Consider the following 20,622-nt stretch of genomic DNA (forward strand, 5'->3'; position numbering starts at 1 on the left):
AATTGAGAAGACTACCAATCACAACTTTTGACTTGGCAACAGGGTCAACTGGAAAACTCCTTTTCCCATGCTGGGAAGATATGTTATTCTTTAGTCAGCAACTCCCAACCATTTTCTTTATGTGGATCACTACATCATTATTTAAAGCTTTTAGGAGCCACTAAACTAAGGGCTGGTAACATGGTACCTGTAACGGTATGTGAGAAAGACTTTGAGAAACAGGGCAAAGAGACGCTATCTAGGGAATGATCAGATAAGAGAGGGCATAGCCTGCAGCTGCATAATGGGTCGAGAAAGAGGCTCAGAAGGGATCCTCCCTAGCTTCTCAGGCTGTAAAGGAGACGGTGGGAGATTTCTACTTTCAGACTTGCAAGTTTCTGTTAATGTAGTCTTACAATAAAGTAGAATTAGCTCATCTGGTCGTGTTTCCTGTCTGGTCTATCTGGGAGGGTTGACATCACCTACCGACGTTATGGCACAAGTGTCCTCCCTTGGATGTGTCTACAAGACCCCAAAATTACCAATACTGTATATATATATTTTTTTTTTAAATGACCAAACCTAATGAGATATTTGTGTTCTCATGGGTCTGTTTGGATTTGGAGGCATACACAACTAAATAAACAAATAACATTAGCTGTCTTCTGAGATTCTTGCTACATTTTAAAAATAATTTTTATTTCTCTTTTGCCACATGAGCTAGACTTCACTTGTAGCACCACTGTGGATCAAACTTTAGGAACCATTACTTTAGGAAATACAGAATTGGAAAACTTAATTTAAGTTATTATTTGAATCAGACTTTTTAATTGCTCTGATTTAAATTAATCCGTCCTATCTCCAAACTTCGGTTTCTATATTAGGACCAATGAACAAAGAAACATATATAGGAATTTTTTTTCAGCTAAAAAACTATTTTTATTGTAAAAGTATGAGTTGCCAAGTAATGTAAAGAGAAGCAAGTATTTTGTCACATCAGCAGCCAATCATATGTTAGAGGCAGGTAGAAGGTAATATAAAAAATAAAACAATATAGAAAAAAAATTCAGATGTGGCTCCATCAATTGATAAAGTATTTATTTTCAGGGACAAGAACAAGGATGGCTTACTTCCAGATCCTGCGCTAAATGTAACCCTAAGCCTTTTTCTGTACTCTCTCCTGCGGCCCTTTCTTTACTACCATTTTGAAACCGGAGGTGGAAAATACAAGGAAATTGCAATATAATTGCTCACATTTTCTTAACACAGTGTTTTAAAAAAAGGGACATCCCTGACAAACATACAGCCCTGGTTCTGCCCACACATGATACAGACCTACTTTATTGCCCTGGACATAATTACAGCCCTGCAAAAAGATTAATTGGAGCCCTGGTCACCAAAAGATTGTTCATTATTTGATGTAATAGGAATATTTCCAACAAATAACAAAAGGCAATGCATGAAGCATGAACATGGTAAAGCAAATGATCTGCAAGAACAGAAAGGTATGGAGAGATGTAGTGAACTGTATTGATGCAAACTAGATTTGACTATATTTTCGCATCTCATGCCTTTATTTCTTTGACTTAATATTTCTTACTTCTTTCCCTGAATGCATAAAATTATTTACCGCAAAACAGAACAACATGATGCATGTATTTATCTGGAAAACTTCTAAAGTGATCCTTCAGATGCCTAGAGGAGTTTTCTAGACATCTCGAGGATAAAATCATTTGCATTCAGTCCCAGTTGGATGCCAAGCGTGGGGCATAGTCTGTAGAGATGCCCAGGGTATGGACATACCCTGTTATTTGGGAACAGTTTGATCCTGTTGGACCCAAGGAATGGACAGGGTCCTCTGGACTGTCAATGCCACTACTTGTCAACTAGTCCCTCCTGGCTGGTTAAGGCTACTCGGGAGGTGACATGTAGGCGGGTCCAGGCGATGGTGAATTCATCCTTGAGGGAGGAAGTGTTTCCAGCTGCCTTTAAGAGGCACTGGTGCATGCCCTCCTCAAGAAACCATCACTGGATTCTACCATATTGGACAATTTTCATCCAGTCTCCCACCTCCCCTTTTTAGGGAAGATAGTTGAGAAGATGGTGGCGTTGCAGCTCCAGAGGATCCTGGAGGAAGCGGATTATCTGGACCTTTTTCAGTCAGGTTTCAGGCCCAGATTCAGGACAGAAACAGCATTGGTCGCACTCATGGATGATCTTGGTGGGAGCAGGATGGGGGTAGTGCAATCATCCTTGCTCTTCTTGACCTCTTGGCAGCTTTTGATACTATCAACCATGGTATCCTTTTGGGTTGACTTGGAGAGTTGGGAGTGGGCAGCACAGTTTTGTACTGGTTCTCTTCCTTCCTCCAAGATCGATCCCAATCGGTGTTTATTGGGAGCGAGAGGTCCAGCCCGTGGCCCCTCCACTGTGGAGTGCCACAAGGTTTGGTACTTTCTCTGCTCCTTTTTAACATCTACATGAAACCACTGGGTGAGATCATCCACCACTATGGGATGAGGTATCATCAATATGCAGATCATACCCAGTTATACATCTCCATCCTGGGTGACCTGGGTGATGCCGTGACCACCCTTTTGCGGTGCCTGGAGGCTGTGGGGGTCTGGATGGGGTGCAACAGGCTCAGCTGAACCCTCGTAAGATGGAGTGGCTGTGGACTGGAGGTCCCTCTGTATCCGGGAATTTACCATCTTTGGTTTTGGACAGGGTTGCACTGCCTCAGACAGATCTGGTGCGTAATTTGGGGGTCCTCCTGGACTCACGACTCCTGCTCAAGGAGCAGGTTGCAGTCGTGGCCAGGAGGGGCTTTGCCCACGTCCGTGTGGTACGCCAGTTACATCCCTTCCTGGATCAGGAGGTTCTCCCATCAGTCACTCATGCCCTGGTCATTTCTCAGTTAGCCTATTGCAATGTGCCCTACACAGGGCTACCCCTGAAGGGTATCCAGAAGCTACAGTTGGTTCGCAGACAATCTTGGGTGCCCCTAGGATGGCAAATATAACATCTTTGCTGCGGGAGTTGCATTGGGTGCCAGTTTGCTTCCAGGCCCAATTCAAGGTATTGGTTATCACTTTAAAAGCCCAGCATGGGTCCAGGTTACCTGAGGGACTGTCTCACCCCCATCACATCACATCAACCCGTCCGACCCGGACAGGCAGAGAGGGCATGCTGCGGACCCCGTCAGTGAGAGAATGTCGGCTGGCTGGGCCCAGGAGGAAAGCCTTCTTGGCCATGGGCCCCGCCCTTTGGAATATTCTCCCCCCAAAGGTTCAGCAGGCCTCTACCCTCTTGGTTTTCCAGAAAGGATTTAAAATCTGGCTCTGCCAGCTTGCATGGGGCGATAGGAGCTTTAATCAATACTAGGGGTGGCTGGCACCCTGATGTCACTCCCTGAGTTATTCGCCAATACCATCATTCTTGGAAGTTATTTATTATTTTTAAGACTGTTTTTATATTATATTTTAATAGATTTTATCCCAATTACCCAGAGCCGCTTTTTAACAAGATGGGCAGTGACAAATTTGATAAATAAAGTGCACATTCTGTTTGTCCCGAGGTCATTTGTGAATGCTCCTAATCCCAGTTCAGTTTAACACTATACTGCATTCCAAATGCCCATCGAACAGCTCCCTTCCTCATCAAAGAACAGACAGATTCTCCTGGGAGTAGGCAGTATCTCATATACAAATGTTACACCTCAAATTGCTGATGGTTTAAAAATGTAATAAGATAGTCAAGCTTTTTCATTATTTAAACACTCAACATTACAAGTAGTCCTCGCTTACCGACTGCCTTGTTTAGCGACTGTTTGAAGTTACGATGGTGTAAAAAAACAGCTTTGCGACTAATTCTTGCATTTACGACCTTTGCAGAATCTCGTGATCACATGACCGCCACTGGCTTGAGACAAGCAGAGTTAATAGAGAAGGTGGAAATAAAATTGTAAATCACAGTCATGTGATATTTCATTTAGCAACTGTGGTGCTTCACTTAACAACTGAAGGAGAAGTAAGGTTGTAAGCCTGTTGCAGTCATGTGATTTAGCCAGTCCCAACTGCAGGCGCTAAGCAAGGACTACCTATATCACTCAAGATGGTATTATGGAATAAATATTACCAAAATTTATAATTCCCAGTCAATAATCAGGCAACCACAAATAAGAATCTCTACATTCTGGAAATTTTAGCTAACCCTTCACTGCTCCCTTTTCACTCCATCCATGAACCATAACATCACTACTATATGGTGTTAGCTCATAAATCCCTCAAAACCTCTCAAATAATACCTGTGTATTACAGACAATTTTAGAGTATAATCAAGAGTTGGTAAAGTTCAGTCAAGGGTATTGGGCCTTATCACTATCCTTCATTGACTTAAAGCAAAGCTGAAGTCATCCACTCTCTCTTTCTGCTGGAGCTTGTAGATGAAGAAAACTTTAAGTAGTTATCTTTCTCTTTTACTGATTTTCCAACTGAAGAACTTACAATATTCTCTGAGGGAATCCTGAAACATATCTTTGAATAGACCTGAATATATATATCCTGGGGAAGTAGAGTTCATAGAATAACTTGTGAATAGTCTGATTTCCAGCCAACTATTGCTATTCTCAGGCTCAGCGGGTGGCAGCTTCCAGCTGACCTGGTCTGGACTCAGATACTAAAAAGGGTCAGGCCAGGCTTGTACTTGGAGGGGAGACTACATGAGAACACCAGAGCTGTAATTTAGTCTGGGAAGTCAAAAAACATCCTGGAAAAAGTCAGTAGCAAGCCATTTCCATACTATTACTATTGCAAGAAAATTGCATAGATGTATCCAAGACCTGAATTTCATTCAAAGCTTTTTTTTCTTCTTTTTTTGCTATCCTCAATGGAAGAAATATATACTCCTACTGCCTTAGAAGGCATCCACTGAAATAGACTTTTAGCCCCAGTGATTATGCAGAACATAAATAATCTCTAACCCCTCTTGCTTGCTTATCACTGCAAAAGGCAGGAAGCACTTCACAAATGGCAAGAAATAATATAACAAAAACCCCACTTCTACTTCAAATACAGATCCTTTAAATGCCAGAGGTCAACTACAGAAAATATTTTCTGAGTCAGTGAGGGGGATGGGAAGGATTATTCATCCCTGTAAGAATCATCTTACTCAGATAAAAAATACTCACTTCTGATTCATCAGAAAACCCTTTACATTCCTTTTCAGGAAACCAGAAGGTGGGAGGCAGAGTCACACACGTTCACTTTGACATGAAAGCCAGTGGGAGGATTGCATCTGGAACACTAAGACACCCTCCTTCCACAGCCTTAATTAGCTTTGCAGGGGAATACACATTTCACATCATCCTCCCAAGCTCTTAACAACCAATATCGAGACACCAGCCTTCCCTCTGTCAGCTAAGCAATTATGCAAATATAACTGTCTCTAGCAGTCCCAGTTTTATCACTATGATGCACACATAGCTTATCCAGTAAACTCTGCAGGTATGTAGAGTCATACATTGGCTTTTTAAACTTTTTTTAAGAAACCCCAACTATTACTAATAATTCCAGCCCAACTTGACATCTAAGAAAAGGAGCAGGGAATAAAAAAGCCAGTGTTGGACTACCATTGGGGAGAATTTTGTTCAAATCCTCATTCAACCATGAAGCTCCACTAGGGCAAACTTCCTCTCTTAAACTATGTTACTTCACAAGGAATGGGGGGGGAGGGGAAAAAAGAAGGATCTATTCACTGTCATGAGCTCTTTGAAAGAAGAATGAAGCACAATTATAATAAACAGCTTAGCTACTTGGCTATTCTGGATAGCCTTGGACGATAGCAATGAGAGGGAACAAGGCACTGAAGCTCCACCCTTAGCCACTGAAAAAATACTATCTTCTGAGTTTCTAACAGGCCCTGCCAATATAACTGGCAGCTTGTATGAATTTGGAACTTGAAATAATCCAACATACAAACAAATCCTTGCTGGTAACTTAGTAGCATAATGCATACTAGGCAAACAAAGGTCCAAAGTTTAATATTCTGCTTCTCTGTTTTACAACTCTTTTATTACCAGGACTGGTAGAAACCTTTCAGTGATCTAGGAGATCTGCCTAGATCAGGCTAGAATCAATCATGATTTAGAGAAACAGTTTGCCGCACTGTAAAAAAAAACAACAACCCTGGAAGACCTGTATAGTGTCTTGTGCAATCTTAGGTCTAAATGGAATAAGTGCTAACATATATGCTCCATCTTGCAAAGAGGCTATGTTATCAGAAACTGTGCTATGTTTGCAGAAAACTGTAAGATAGCACTGTGTATGAGGGGATACCCCTCTAAGAAACTGAAATATCTTCCCCAGTCCTGAGTTGTCCTGTTGCCAAAGAATTCAAACCTGGCCTCTTGCATGGAACACTCTCGTCACCTGCTGTATATAACACAGTCAATTCCCACTTTGCTGCCCGCAGAACCAGTAAGAAACAGAGCAGTGAAACTAAGAGACGCTTTGTTGACGTCAGAGAGCTAAGCTCTGAAACCACAGCAGACCCTTCTTCCCCTTGGTGCCAAATAGCTTCTAAACCAGAGGAAGGGGAGGGGGGAGGAGAGAGAGAAAAAAATAAAGTCTCCATTTGACTACAGTACAATGATATTAAACCAGTTCCTGTGGTGTCCAAGAGGATTTGTTTCCAAAAAAAGGATTTGCACATTTCTGCTGCAACAGATTGTCTTGTTCTCTGTTTCTGTAACCATTTCAATGTGACTTGGAAAAGGCTCCAGTGCTGGAAGTAGGAAATTTGGAAAGTATTTCCATTTGGAAAGAAGATACTTCTTGACACAATTTTGTGGAACTCCCTGCCACAAGATATTGTGATGGCCAAGGACTTAGGCAGATTTAAAAGTGGATTAAATAGACAAGAACATGGAGGCTTAGTTAAGCTGGTAAGGATTAGCTAACATGGCTAAACAGATATTTCAGCTAGGTAGGCTGTGGACTTGTGAACTTTTCAAGAACATGTAGGCTGCCTATTGTTGGAAGCCAGATACTCTGATTCATCAGAGATCTTACAGATTTATGCAATGATCATAAAGACAATCAGGATACAATATTGGGCAATCTGAATATATGGCAATAAGCTACTTCACATTACTACCACAACAATAATAAACAGAAAAATAGATTCTGAGATGCGTCAGGTGAACACACTCAATATCCATGACAGTAGAAAGCAGCAGCTTCTGAGAAAGGATGCCATAGAGCTGTCACATCCAAGAGTTGACATCTCCAATAAAATAAGCATTCTGTCCTTCACTGATCACTACAACTTCAGCAAGAGCTTGAGCAGACTTACAAACTGAATGCACTCCATTCAGCAGTAGGTACTATTCTGTGGGAAAACCAGTCAGACCAATTGTAGTTAGTTGCCACAGAGCAACTGCAGCTTATTAGTTCCCAGGGGACTTGTGGCAGGCACCAGCACAGCAGACATTTTATGGCTCACATCTTTAGTGAATAGGGTTATGCTGATAAAGGGAGAATAAAATTCCTAAATGCTTGCATTAATTTGCTTTTAAGAAGCAACCTCCATAGAACAGATAGAAAAACATAGTCCTCTGGATATCACTACACTATTATGATGTTAATTGTAAAGAGGCTTCTAGACCAGATAAACCACTGACCTGATCTATTAGGGATGAAGGAGAAAGCTTCTGTGCACTAGGTAAGATTATATTTTGCCTAGCTAATGGATTTTGTCTGACTGGAAACAGCACTACAACAAAAAGAGGCCTTTTCTATTACCTACTTTCTGATCCTTTTAATTGGACTTTCTTCTTGTACATTGCAATGAGCAATGGGTCCTCACCTCATGCTTTACCCCCTTAGAAAAATATATCCTTGTATTTTTCGTTATATTTTCCTTTAAAATATGTGGCTCCAGTTTAAAACAAGAAAATCTAAATTTCAAAACATTGGTAAACATTTGTAAAACACTAATATACAGAAAGAAAACAATGTTTTGTACAGATCATGCCTTAAACAAAATGAACTCTGATGGAAGTTATTCCAGTACTCTATGATATAAGAGATTGTTATATACTATACAGCTAAGATCTGCTGAGTTTAATAGTAGTTACTCCCATGTACATTTACTTAGGATTGCAGCCAAGGTGGATAGGAATTATACTTTATACTGAAATTGAAACCATAAAAAGCACATCTATCAACTAGTGTGCACATATGCACTCTCTCTCTCTCTCTCACACACACACACACAAACACACACAAAGCAATGGAGCTGCCCAAGCAGGAAAGGCCACATGAGCAACTGCAGGCTCCATGCTCTCTGGGAATAGCAGTCAAAAATAGCTCATCCTCCTAAATAAGCAGGATGTTTTGGAAACCAGATAACCAATGGCCCAAGATGACATAAGGCCAATGATAACGCACAGCAGGTTTTATTCATCTTTCCACAAAAATTGTTATCTTAATTCCTCACATCTTCTACTGAAATGCAGTATAAATATCTACACTACATGACCTTCTGGCAGCTCAAGATCAGGTCACTGAAATTCAATAGCAAAATAACTCATTTTGGGCAACATGGTTTTGCTTATCTTTGAGGTTGGGGTGGTTTTTTAGTTGAAAATGGAAGCACATAGCCTTTTTGAAGCAAAATGTTTCTTCCCACGCTTAAAACCTCTCCAAGATAAAAAAACAGGCTGAACATTTTCAGCCCATCTCTTCCAGTAATGCATCAAGTGGACATTTTTGACCCACTGGCAGGTTGAAAAGCTATGGTCCCTTCACAGATCAGTGGGAAGTTGCCCAGTTCTGACTGGCACCATTCAGACTCAATATTGTATACCCTACCTCCTTTATGCTGTGAAGTATGGAATACAAATGGAAAAATGCCACACAGTGCAAGAATACAGTAGCCAAACAGTTCCATGCCAGCTTTTTAAAAATACTGTACTCCCATTCTCCAACAAGAATGCAATTCTCCACCCCTGCTAAGATAGTAAACACATGGTATGGCAACTATGTGAAGATTTACCCACACACACTCTCTCTCTCTCTCTGACACCCCCACAAACACATTATGAATTTATAACTGTCATTTCCCAGGGTCACCTCATTACAAAACACAATGATTCATTAGAAAAAGTCAGCCAAAATTTGTGAAATGTTTAAAATATTATGCAGACAAGCCATTACAAAAATAAAATGAGATGTCATCACTGATGTGTGTAGTAACCAAATATGGATTGTAATTATAGAATTAAGAAAAATGAATTTGCGCATTTATTACTAAACAAAGGAAAGGAAATTTGCAGAATATTCTTTATTTAGGTTTCATTTCTATCTTCCTCCTCCCACTCCCATTTCATTTCCTTTTTAAAACAGAGGAAAAAGACACATATTCCTGATTCAATACAGCCAGAAAGTTAACTTTAAGTTTACACATTCTTCTACATTTCAGTCCAAAGCAATTCCAGAAATGTAGGCCTGAAGAAAGGAAGTAAAAGAAAACCCATTAACATTCCAGTTATTTTATTTTTGACTTTACTCATCATCAATCTTCCATCTCTTCAGAAAGAGATGTTACCTAGAAAAAATATCCTATTCTTTATAGAAATATTCTAATACGTACAGTAATAATTGTTCCAAACTACAACATTTCTTAAGTGGTATTAAGCCCAATGTCAGGTGAAACAATTATTTAAGATACTTCAAAAAAGAAAAGAGAAAAAGAGAGAAGCCTTTAATCAACAGTATTTCAACATGAAAATATAAAATATGAGACTGTTGAGCAGGCTACAAACAGAGATTATGAAGTGTGGAAAAGACAGAGGGTGGAACAGAATGGAAGAAATATTGTTTGGGTGTGGACAGGGAGTATCTGCAAGTAATGAGTCACCCACAACAGGAAAAGTAGGATTATTTTAAAATGGCTGGCCTGGGATGTAAGGAATGTTTGCAAGTTAAAAAAAAAAGTGACAGGGTGGAGAATACCAAAAAGGTTGGCAGAGAACCAAGAAAGCAACAACACAGTATCCTGAGGGAGGCCAGCGATCTGTGGGTCAACTGAGGATTTGGGTGCTAAAGCAAATTACAAAGTTTGACAGGCAATAGTTGAACTGTATCAAGGACCCCCCTTCTCTGAAGATAGATTATCACAGTAGCAGTGAGAATAAAGGAATAAAACAAGTCCCTAGTCAATGGAAAAGCTATATAAATTGGAGGCATTTAAGAAGAATCTAGGCAACTGTCCATCAGGGAAGCTCTTTCTGAATCCCATAAACCTGAATTCAACAAGAAATTTAGTTAAGACTAGATGACCTTCAAAGCTGATTCCAACTTTGCAATGCTATGATTAACAAACAAGAAATGAAGTCTGCAAAGGAGGGCATCAAGAACAGAAAAGATACAGAATACCTTCTTTTAATAGAATATAAGAGCTACTTTGCTAGAACAGATCAAAGTTTCAATTCCAGGATCCTGTTTCCCACAGTGGCTGTTTGTCACACATAGCCATGGTTAAATGAACCATTAATGGTTAAATTAATTCTGTTTCCTGGATTCCCATAATATACACAGTGGAGTTCACACAACACATTTAAATGTGGTTGGTTAGTGTCATGTGTACTCTGGACACAGCCAATGGTTTGACAAAATATTTTCATTAATCCCATAAGCATTGCACAAAAGACCCTCTCTCATAGTTGCATCCAAAAATTGACATTCAAGAGATGGATTATCTTTAAGATAGTTTATCTTTTGAACTCCTTGATAAGGATAACAAACATGTTTATTTTGCATTAATTTGCCTAATTTCCTTGTAAAAGCATCTACATCAGAAGCTATTGCATACTGCAGTAGCAAATTAGAAAAACCATTTGAAAAATGTTAAAAATGAAAGGAAATTTGTATTAAGGTAACCAAAAGGAAAGCCTAAAGTCTGAGAAACGAAACTAATACCATAGAAAAGAGAACAGAGTACGTTTTCAGAACACATACTGTACTAGCATGAAGAAAATTGGCAGCAATATAATTGAGGACAACTCCAAATATATCTGGTTAAGAATGGAAGAGTGTACTTAGGTTATGGGGAGGTCAACCCAGGACAAGTGCCTGGAACACCAAAGTCTGGGATGATGAGAAAAGATGGTGTGGACAGGTGAAGAGAGAGAGCTGAAAGGGAAGTTTCATGATGATGTTCTCCTTTGTCAGGAAAAAAAAAAGAACTAGAAAGGAGGGAACAATGGGTGGTAGCACCCCTCAACTTGTCTATCACAATGCAATCAGGTCTCCCCCACTTCATTGTCCCCTTACATAATAGCCCCACGAAGCACTCCTTTAGGGAGTCCTTGCGCAATACTGTACTTTATAATAAATAATGTTACTGAATTTCCCCAGGACAAAAATACCCCCTTTAATTATCCACACCTTCATTTTCCATTTAGTAGGAACCTAAAGATAATTCTCACCAGCTCAGTTCCCTCCATATAATCTTAAATGCAACCTGCTGAAGTGACACCGAACAGCTGCTTGTCAATCCTCCCCACCTCAATTTTATAATATCCCTCACTACAATGACAGCACACTATTCTGCTCTCCCTCCACACAACCTTCTTTCCGCCTTAATGCTGATTTCACTCTGGTCTCCAGTTCCCTTATACAAAAAACCTTGAGATTCCCACTCTTTACCATCCCCAAACTTTCCTCCCCCTTTATTTCTAACAACTCCCAGCAGACCTTCCATCCAATGACACCGAATAAGTGTACCCGAATTTTCCTTTGCATCCCCCCAGGTTAATTTCCTCCTCCAAATTCCTCTTTACTTTACCAAATTATTCCCACAGGGCTCCCAGTCTCAAAAAGGTACTTCCCCTTCTCATTTCCTACCGTCCCCATAAAAGTAACCCTCCTGGGACTCCCTGCTCCTTCGAAAGACCCCCGTTCCCATGACACTCCGATCTCCTTCACCTCCTCCCCACCGGGGCGCCCAAGGACGACGCTCTCCCGCACACTCACATAAACGGGCAGGGGCCAGGGGTAGACGGCCGGCTCCGCTCCCACTGGCGACTTCAGCCTGAGCTCCAGCCTCTCGCCCATGCTGGCGGCGGAAGAGAGCGAGCAGAGCAGAGTCTCAGTGAGAGGATAGGTCAGCTCGGGGCGACAGAAGGGAGCAAGCGGCGGCGGACCAGCACCATGCTAGACCGGCGGGCGGCGGAGAGCGAGCCGGCGGCGGCGGCGGCTGAGGAGGACCAGCCCGCGAGCGAGCGGCCGCTCCTTCCCTTCACGCGCTCTCTCTTCTCTATTGTCGCTCGCGCCGGGCCGGGCTTTTCGTCAGCAGTAGCAGCAGCAGCAGCAGCGCCGCCGCCATTTTGGGCCGCCCCCGCCGGCGTCAAAGGCAGGGGCCGCCCAGTGGAGGTGGTGGTAATGATGAGGGTGATGACGGTGACAGCGAGAAGGGGGAGGGAGAGCAATTAAAAAAAAACATGCGGGCGGACAACGTCAAGCCCAAAATGTATCAGTACACCTCTTATTGCTCGTCTTACGTCCTTCACTCCACGGCTGTTAGGAAAAATTATAGTCTCACGTAGAGAGGTTGCGGAGGCGGCGTCACGAGCGACGAGGGGGAAGGAGATTGGCGCGCACGCGCTTGGGCTCGTTACGGATACGCACGCAAGGCCCAGATGTATGTGAATTATTCGAAAGAGAAGGCTGGGTGATGGGGGGGGAAAGGGGCGCGCGCGCAGAACGAAGGCGAAGCGGCGCGCGGCACCAACAAAAAAAGGAAGAAGGGCGCCCGCCTTCGTCACCGTTCTCTCTCTCTCTCTCTCTCTCTCTCTCTCTCTTTCTCTTACACACAGTCCCCCGCCCAGGTTTTTTTTCTCCTCTGTACAGTACAGAAGGTGGGCGGGCGGGTAAGAAAGAGCGCGAGTCTCCGAGCGAATTAAAAAAAAAAAAGAGCGGGCCCGGACTCGTCCGCTTCGGCTGGAGCGCGCGCCTCCTTGTCCTCACTTGCCCTCAGCGGAGGCACCGGCTGCGGCGGCCGCGCGCTGACGCTTCCTCCGCCTCCTCGAGCGCCCAAGCCACCTCCCACCCCGACATTCTCTCTCTCTCTCTCTCTCTCTCTCTCTCGGCGCGCGAAAGCCGCCTCCTCACGAAGCTCCCCCCACCAACGCACGAGGCGCACGAAGAAAATAGTAACGGTCACGCTGAAAACTTAATGAGCCCCCTAATCGTTACAGTCGTGTTTTAAACCAAAAAAAAAAAAGCGATTCCCCGGGCAATCCTACTCGCGCGGGAACACACGACGCTCACGTCAGTTTTCCTCAGGTATGCATTTGACCGTTATAAATAGCAGGCACACGCAACCCCAGACTATGTGCACACGTAGAAGGGGGGCGGGGAGGCATGGAAAAAAAAAATCACAAGACAAGCCTGGAAAGATTTGAGTCTCCCTGCTCGAGCAGAGTCTATCTTTGAATGGAGGCGACCGCCTCTCCAGATGGAGAGGTTTTCTGGTTTGAGTTCATTCGGCCGGGTCTCGTCTCAAAGTCCCCCGGTTGTGGTGAGGCCTCTCCCGCCCCGCCACAGAGATAATAATACACCATAATTAATGCTGTAGCATTTCGGTGTGTTTATCCTGAGGGTAGCACGTACTTAAGGATAATTGCATCCATCTCTTTGCCCCGGGAAAATGATCTCCTACTGTATATTACACGTATTTACAAATACCTAAAGGAGAATAAAAACAGCACTAGAGAATTGCTTTCCCTCTATTTTCGATGCAAGTCTGCTTTCGACTATAGGTTAAAATGACAGTTAATTCTTTATGTTCGCTGGCGGCTGCTGGGGCATCTTCGGGAAAAGTCTCTGTAATGGATACATTTTGGAAAAAAAATACCATCTAAACTATCTCACAAGGCTGTTGTGAGGAAAAATGTTGAGGTTGGGGAGAGAAAAACATTTATGCTACCCTGAGCTTCTTGGAGGAAAGGTGGACTGTAAAGACAATTCTCCCATTGAACTGCCCTCTCTGGCAACTATTATTTAGAGGTGGACTGCATCTTCAGAATGCAAGAAATGGTCAAACTAGATCGGGGTAGAGGTCCATGTAGACTAGCCAGAATATGGAGGCTTTACCTAGCTATCATAGTGTGGATCTGGCTAGTTCCATTTGTCTTTTTCCTCCCCATTTTTAGTTACTTAAGCTAGTGATCATTATCTCTGTTTCTTTTCTCTGCATCTCTGTGTATGAACTAATGTGAATATCCTGGAAGCATGTATGTGTATGTGTGAATAAAAGAAAAATATATTTGTCAACTAAGAACCTCTAAAAGATGCTATTCTGCAGTGCTTTTGCATCAGTAACAGTGCTATCCTGTCCACTGTGTTCAAAAGACTTAATGTCACAGAACTAGGCACACAATTGCAGCTTTCCACCTGTCTTTTTTGTTTACTTGTTTCTGGTTAGTAAATTTGAAATTTCATGGCACATTGCAGAGGAGGGGAACAGTGATGCTTGGAACGTGCAGGCAGATGCTCCCTGCAGCTGCTGGTACAGAACATTGCAAAGGAGACGTCATTGAGAAGCTGTTCAAACTGTGTCAGTGTTTCTTGCTGATAGGGAGGGAAGAATATCTGTTCAGTCTCTCTGCAGCATCTGCACAAGGACAATTCCAAAGATGTCCTTCTATGTTCAAGATCATAACTATTTGTGCATATGAATATGATTTTAAGTAAACCCACTATTATTGTTGCATATTTAAAGCTAAACAAAGAATAGCTGGCACTGAGAAGCATTCATTTTCAAGCCCACAGCAAAATTTGGCAGTGCTCTCAAAATTCAAATCTAGTGGTTTACATTTCAAAGGTTTTCCACTTTTGCCTTTGAAATGTGCAATAGGCACATTATTATCATACCCTCTCCTTCCCATTCCCTCTAGATGTTTTTATTCCTGCCAATACTGTAATTTTAAATGTTTCTATGGCTACGTGTAGTTGTTGTTTTACATCAGAGTTTAATATTTAACTTCCTAGTGCAATGGGCGGTGTCCAAATTTGAAATATAAATAATAAATATTACTGAAATTACATGTTTAACCTGCACTTCCTCCAAAGCTCAAGGTAGCATACCAACTCCCATTCTTTTCCCTTCAAAACCTTTCTATGAGATAGGATAGCTTAATCACTATTAAACTGTTTCAAGTTTAAATTCTGGTATTCACTGAATTTAGGAAAATATACCTGCCCCCAACCCCAAATCCTTAGACTTCATTAATCTCACTTGATGACAAAATGGTTCTAAGAGTTGATTAATTTAGCCAAAGATACATATCTTGTCTTTTACTGAGGAAATTTGGCCCAAGATAGTCTCTCCAAATTGGTGCTCTCCAAATCTGTTGGAATTGAAGCAGCTCCCATAACTTTAAATCAGCATTACCTATTAGCAGCTTTCAAGATGGCATAAAAGTTTGGCTCTCCACAGTATACAACTTTACATACTTAAGAAGCAGATCTATTAAATGGTAGAATTTGCACTGTATACTATACTGTGGTTGATTGGTTTGTACCCCTTGGCCTGGATTTACAGAACACACTAACCATGGGTTAATAAAACCTATTTCCTATATTCAAATTACATGCTGTGCCCAAACAAAACACATTATAGCTTAACATGATGGCGTAGTTCACACAACATACTATGACAAAAGCTAGATTCTCACAACACGCTGAACTATAAGCTATCCACCCCTATTTTAGCCTAACTTTACAGATGTAAACAAGAAATTAGATTAATTCAGTAAATTATGGTTCAGTTAACCATGGTTAGTGCATTATCTCCAAACAGCCAATATAATGGGACTTATTTCTAAGATTGAATTCACACAATATATTACATCAAAATTAAAAGATCAAATTATGGCTTAATGTATTGTGTTGACCCACCATATCCCAAGCATTGTCCATTTTACACAAAACACTGCTAACCCACATGCTTATTGTTTTCATAATGTCAGAATTATATTTTGAGAATATACCATGTCTAGAGCAATAAGGTCCAAATCTGGAACAATTATCATTTGAGTATAAGGAAACCAGAATATGAAGCCTACAAGCATTAATCTTAAACTTTGGTTTCTCTAAATCCAAAATGATGGATAACTAGCTCCTTCCCATTGTCAGGAATGCAACACTAAGCATATTTTGGCAGCTGCAGCCAGTAATTGTTAGGAAAGTGTGTTCTGTGCTGCAGTGAGTTCTGTAATGGATGGACTTGGGGGTTTGAGGGACACTTTCAGTCCAGATCTTTTTCTTGATATGCAAAATGGGCTAATTGACTGGATTTTGGGGTTCCCACAGCACAACTGAGTGGCTAGAGCATGACTAGATGTGTTTGTTGTATTACCTAAGCAGTAAGCTTTTTTTCAGCAGTCCATAGCTTAATTGTTTTGTGAACCAAGCCAGTAGAACAATCTTTCCCAACATGGGTACTACCCAAATGTGTGGTCCTCGATTCAGTCTTCTCCAACAACAGCAACAAAAACTGAAGAAGCAAAATTGAAGCTTGAGATTAATAGAAACATGATCAGAAAATAATCTTTACTCTGAATCTCTAGGAACAGATGAACCACATCCTACTGTACTGAAGGAACTAGTTGATTGTTGGGGCAAGCCTTTATGAAGCTCTGAAAAATCCTGGAGAACTGATGAAATGCCAGATGACTGAAGGACAGAAAATAATGTCTTTATCTTCAAAATGGGGAAAAAGGAAAACCTATCAAACTTAAGACCAGTCAGCCTGACATCAATATCTGGGAAGATTCTAGAATAGATCATAAAGATCCATAAGTACCTTGTAATAATTTTAAAGCAACATGAACTTGTTAAGAATATATTTTGCCAAACTAATCTTATTTCATTTTCTGATTAGGTAACCCCCTTAATAGATTGGAAAAATAATGTAGGCATAATATATATTGACTTCAACAAAGCCTTGACAAAATACCCCTTAACATGCCAATTAGCAAGCTACTTAAATGTGGGCTGGATGGCATAACAATTAGGTGGATACACAGGTAGCTTGAAAATCATTTTCAAACAGAACTTGTCAGTGATTTCTTTTCAAATTGGCGGGTGATATCAAGTGGGGTGATTTAGATGAAGAGCTGCGGGAAATGTTTATCAAATGTGTAGATGATATAAAATTGGGTAGGACAGGTAACACCCTAGAAGACAAAATAAATTTAAAATGATATTGATAGACTCAAGAAATGGACTGAGATATATTTAACATACAGCAGCAAAGTCCTTTACTTTCACTTAGGAAACAAAAATCAAATGCATAGGTTAAGGATAACTGGAATGGTAATAGTCACTCATAAATGGTTTACTACAATGCATCCAACATGGGGTTGCCCTTGTAGACTACTTGGAAGCTACAGCTGGTCCAGAATGCAGCAACATAGCCAGTAATGGTCATGCCACCTTATGCCCATGTATCACTGCTGCTTTGTGAGCTGTACTGGTTACCAGTTGTTTCCAGGTGCAATTCAAGGTGCTGGTTATCACCTATAAAGCCCTTCATAGAATAAGCCAGGTTATTTGAGGGCCCGTCTATCTTCAGTAGTTTCTGCTTGCCCAGTAAGATCAGGCAGAGTGGACACATTCCAGGTCCCATCAATTAAAAACTGTCAACAGGACTTAGGAAGTACACCTTCTCTGTTATGACACCTGCGCTCTAGAACAGCGTCCCCTGGAGATCTGTATGGCTCCCACCCAGTAGCTGTTCCACAAGTCTTTGAACATCTGGATTTGCTCCCAGGCCTGGGGTTAGGATAAATGTCAATTCTCTATTAATTTTCTTGATATGTTGTCTGTTCTGGATGTACATGTCTTTTTTTATTGTTTTCTACTTTTAAGATGTAAGCCACTCACAGTCATTGGGAGACAGACAGCCTCTAAATCCAATAAAATACATTCTTGCAGTAAAGAATTTGAAATGGTTGATTACAAACTGAATATGAGCCAGCAGTTTGATGCAACTCCAAAAAACAAGAAGTGCAACTTTAGGCTACATCAGCTGAAGTATAATTTCCAAATAGTGGGATATAATAATTCCATTCCATTTTGCTTTGATCGAACCTCACCTCAAAAGCTGGGTCCAGTTCTAGATACTACACTTCAAGAAGAAATTAGAAGAGTTTCAGGGAAGGGCAACAAAAATGATTGGGGGACTAGGAACTAAAGCCCATAAAGAAAGATTGATTGAGCTGGGAATATTTAAATTAGATTCCAATTTATTAGTATGGAAAAAAGTTCTACATGTCAAAGTACTTCATTGGTAGAAGCAATTAGCCAGAGAGATAGCCGGCCCCTTATCATTGATTATATTCAAGTGAAGGCTACCCAGCCAACAGTCAGGAGAGTTTCATCTTGGATTTCTGCATTGAGCAGAGTGTTGGCCTTGAGAGGCCCTAAGTGGCCTCTCAACTCATCATTCTCTGAGTCTGTCAGCTAGGGAGTCTCAGCAATGGCCATAACAGCTGAGGAAGTCTAACAGATGAAGTCTACATATTTAGAGAGGACCCCACTGAGAAAACATTGTACCAGAAGATAGCTTCCAATGTCCTAATGCTATAGATAATTAGACAGGAATCATCTTCCAAGATCAGTGAATTTCAAGTTGGAAAACGTGACAAGCCCTCTGGAGCAGCTGATTGCTGACTGAGTCTAGATAGAAGTCATTTTTTTTCCTTGTTCTTTCTTCTCAATTGTTCTGTATGCCTTTATCTGCTGCTTCACATATGTGGCCCAGAAGCATGTTCCAGCAGATATCTGCTTCAAATCACAAAAGCTTTGATGATTTATCTTTGGGGAAGGGATGCCAACAACTGTTCTTACAACTTGTTTTTTAACCATATTATTAAAGGGTCCCATCAATCTGACACTGACTGCATTTATACACACACTAAACTTTGTGTGTTTTAACCCTTTTTCCCCTGTTATTCAGCTGATACGTGGCACATTGTTTAAAAACCTCAGTGGCAAGGTCTGCACAATTATTTAAGGTTTACTGTATTCTGAAACCCAGCCAATTGTGTATATTCAGTAAACTATGCAAGAGCATGTTATGCAGCTCAGAGACAGAAAACTGCAAGAAGATAATTCTGTTGTCCCTGGTTAAAAAAAACTTAACAGAATAGTCATCTTTGATCAGTTTTATAATCAGTACACAACTGGACACATTAATTTGTGCAGCTATGATAGGATACGTATGTTTCCACCAGCACCAGCCCAAACCTTGGTCTTAATCATGACTTCTCAAGAACTTCCAGTTTAGCTCCTCTCAGTTCTGAGCTGAGGAATTTCACTGATACAATTTCTACACATTGTTCAACTATTAAAAGCCCAAGAGTGGTGCTAGGAAGAAAATATGACTACCTTAGATCTCTTCAAACATATACATGAGCTTAGACCCAGAAAAGTATCTTAATATTTTTAGTGACTGTATTTTATCCTTTTGTCTTCCATTTCTCATCTCTCTTACCCTTCAAGATTATGAATTCTCAATTTCCCCACCCTGGAATGTGAAGGAAAATACAGAGGAAGAGATTTTTGTTTTATTTCTTCATGTGCCACTAGGACAAATCAGACACTTAAAAGGAAAATTACTGATCAAATCTAGAAACACTTCTATTTCTTGAACAAGTGCCAGAGTTTGGAGTTGGGAACATTTTCTTCTCCCTAAACTCTAAACATCACCCATTTTAGAAAATTCTGCTTGGTTGAATTTACATGACACACTTGAAACCAGGGTACTGCTACCCCCAGGAAATTATGTAGTAGAAAATCTGGTGGCAGATGATGGAAAAGAAGGATAGCCATCTCCACGAACTTCAGAACAGCCAGTGTGGTCTGGTGGTTACAGTATTAGACCAGGAGCTGAGAGACACTGGTTCTAGGTATTCTCAGCCACACAAGCTCACTGGGTTATCTTCAGCAATACACACATGATTGTTGTTGGTGAAAAATAGGAGGAGGGAGCAGTGCTCTCCTATTTTTCACCAACAACAATCATGTGTGTATTGCTGAAGATAACCCAGTGAGCTTGTGTGGCTGAGAATACCTAGAACCAGTGTCTCTCAGCTCCTGGTCTAATACTGTAACCACCAGACCACACTGGCTGTTCTGAAGTTTTTGTCAAAAAACTGTCTTGTTTTTGAGTTCCTGAATGAAAGCTGGAATACAGGTCGTCCTTGGTATACAACGGCAATTGGGACCAGAATTGCCATTGCTAAGCAACGCAGCTGTAAAGTACATCACGTGACCCCACTGATTAGTGATGGCGGATCCAGCAATCCCAGTGGCCATCGTTAAGCGAGGACCGCATGGGTCATTAAGCGAGGATCTCACATGACCACAACTTCTGACTTCCTGCCAGCTTCCCCATTGACTTCACTTGTGGGAAGCTGGCAGGGAATGTTGGAAATTGCAATCATGTGACTACGGCTCACTGTGATGTCGTAATTGCGAGCTGGGTGCCAAGTGGTTAAGCACGTTGTACAATTTTGTACTGTATAAATTTGAATTGTATAATTTCAGCCAGCCGTTTTATAATAAATGA

General features: G+C 41.2%; 1 protein-coding gene across 4 annotated transcripts in view; it reads right to left on the reverse strand.

Annotated features, from left to right (window-relative positions):
• Positions 1-12,379, reverse strand: part of DOT1L (DOT1 like histone lysine methyltransferase) — an 81,223-nt gene extending 68,844 nt beyond the window's left edge. For 2 of the 4 annotated variants that reach the window (XM_088149463.1, XM_088149462.1), the window contains exon 1: positions 12,018-12,378. In XM_088149463.1, coding sequence (XP_088005589.1) covers positions 12,018-12,019 — 2 coding nt within the window. In that variant the 5' untranslated portion in view covers positions 12,020-12,378. Of the gene's footprint in view, positions 1-12,017 lie in introns of all 4 variants that reach the window. The other 2 variants (XM_088149464.1, XM_088149465.1) reach the window with 2 other exon arrangements.
• Positions 12,380-20,622: the final 8,243 nt, after the last annotated feature.

The sequence above is a fragment of the Python bivittatus genome, unplaced genomic scaffold, assembly GCF_059951505.1.
Source record: "Python bivittatus isolate LINGU-HERP-01145 unplaced genomic scaffold, Pbiv_v1 ctg000580_np1212, whole genome shotgun sequence".
In the NCBI taxonomy this organism is placed as follows: Eukaryota; Metazoa; Chordata; class Lepidosauria; order Squamata; family Pythonidae; genus Python; species Python bivittatus.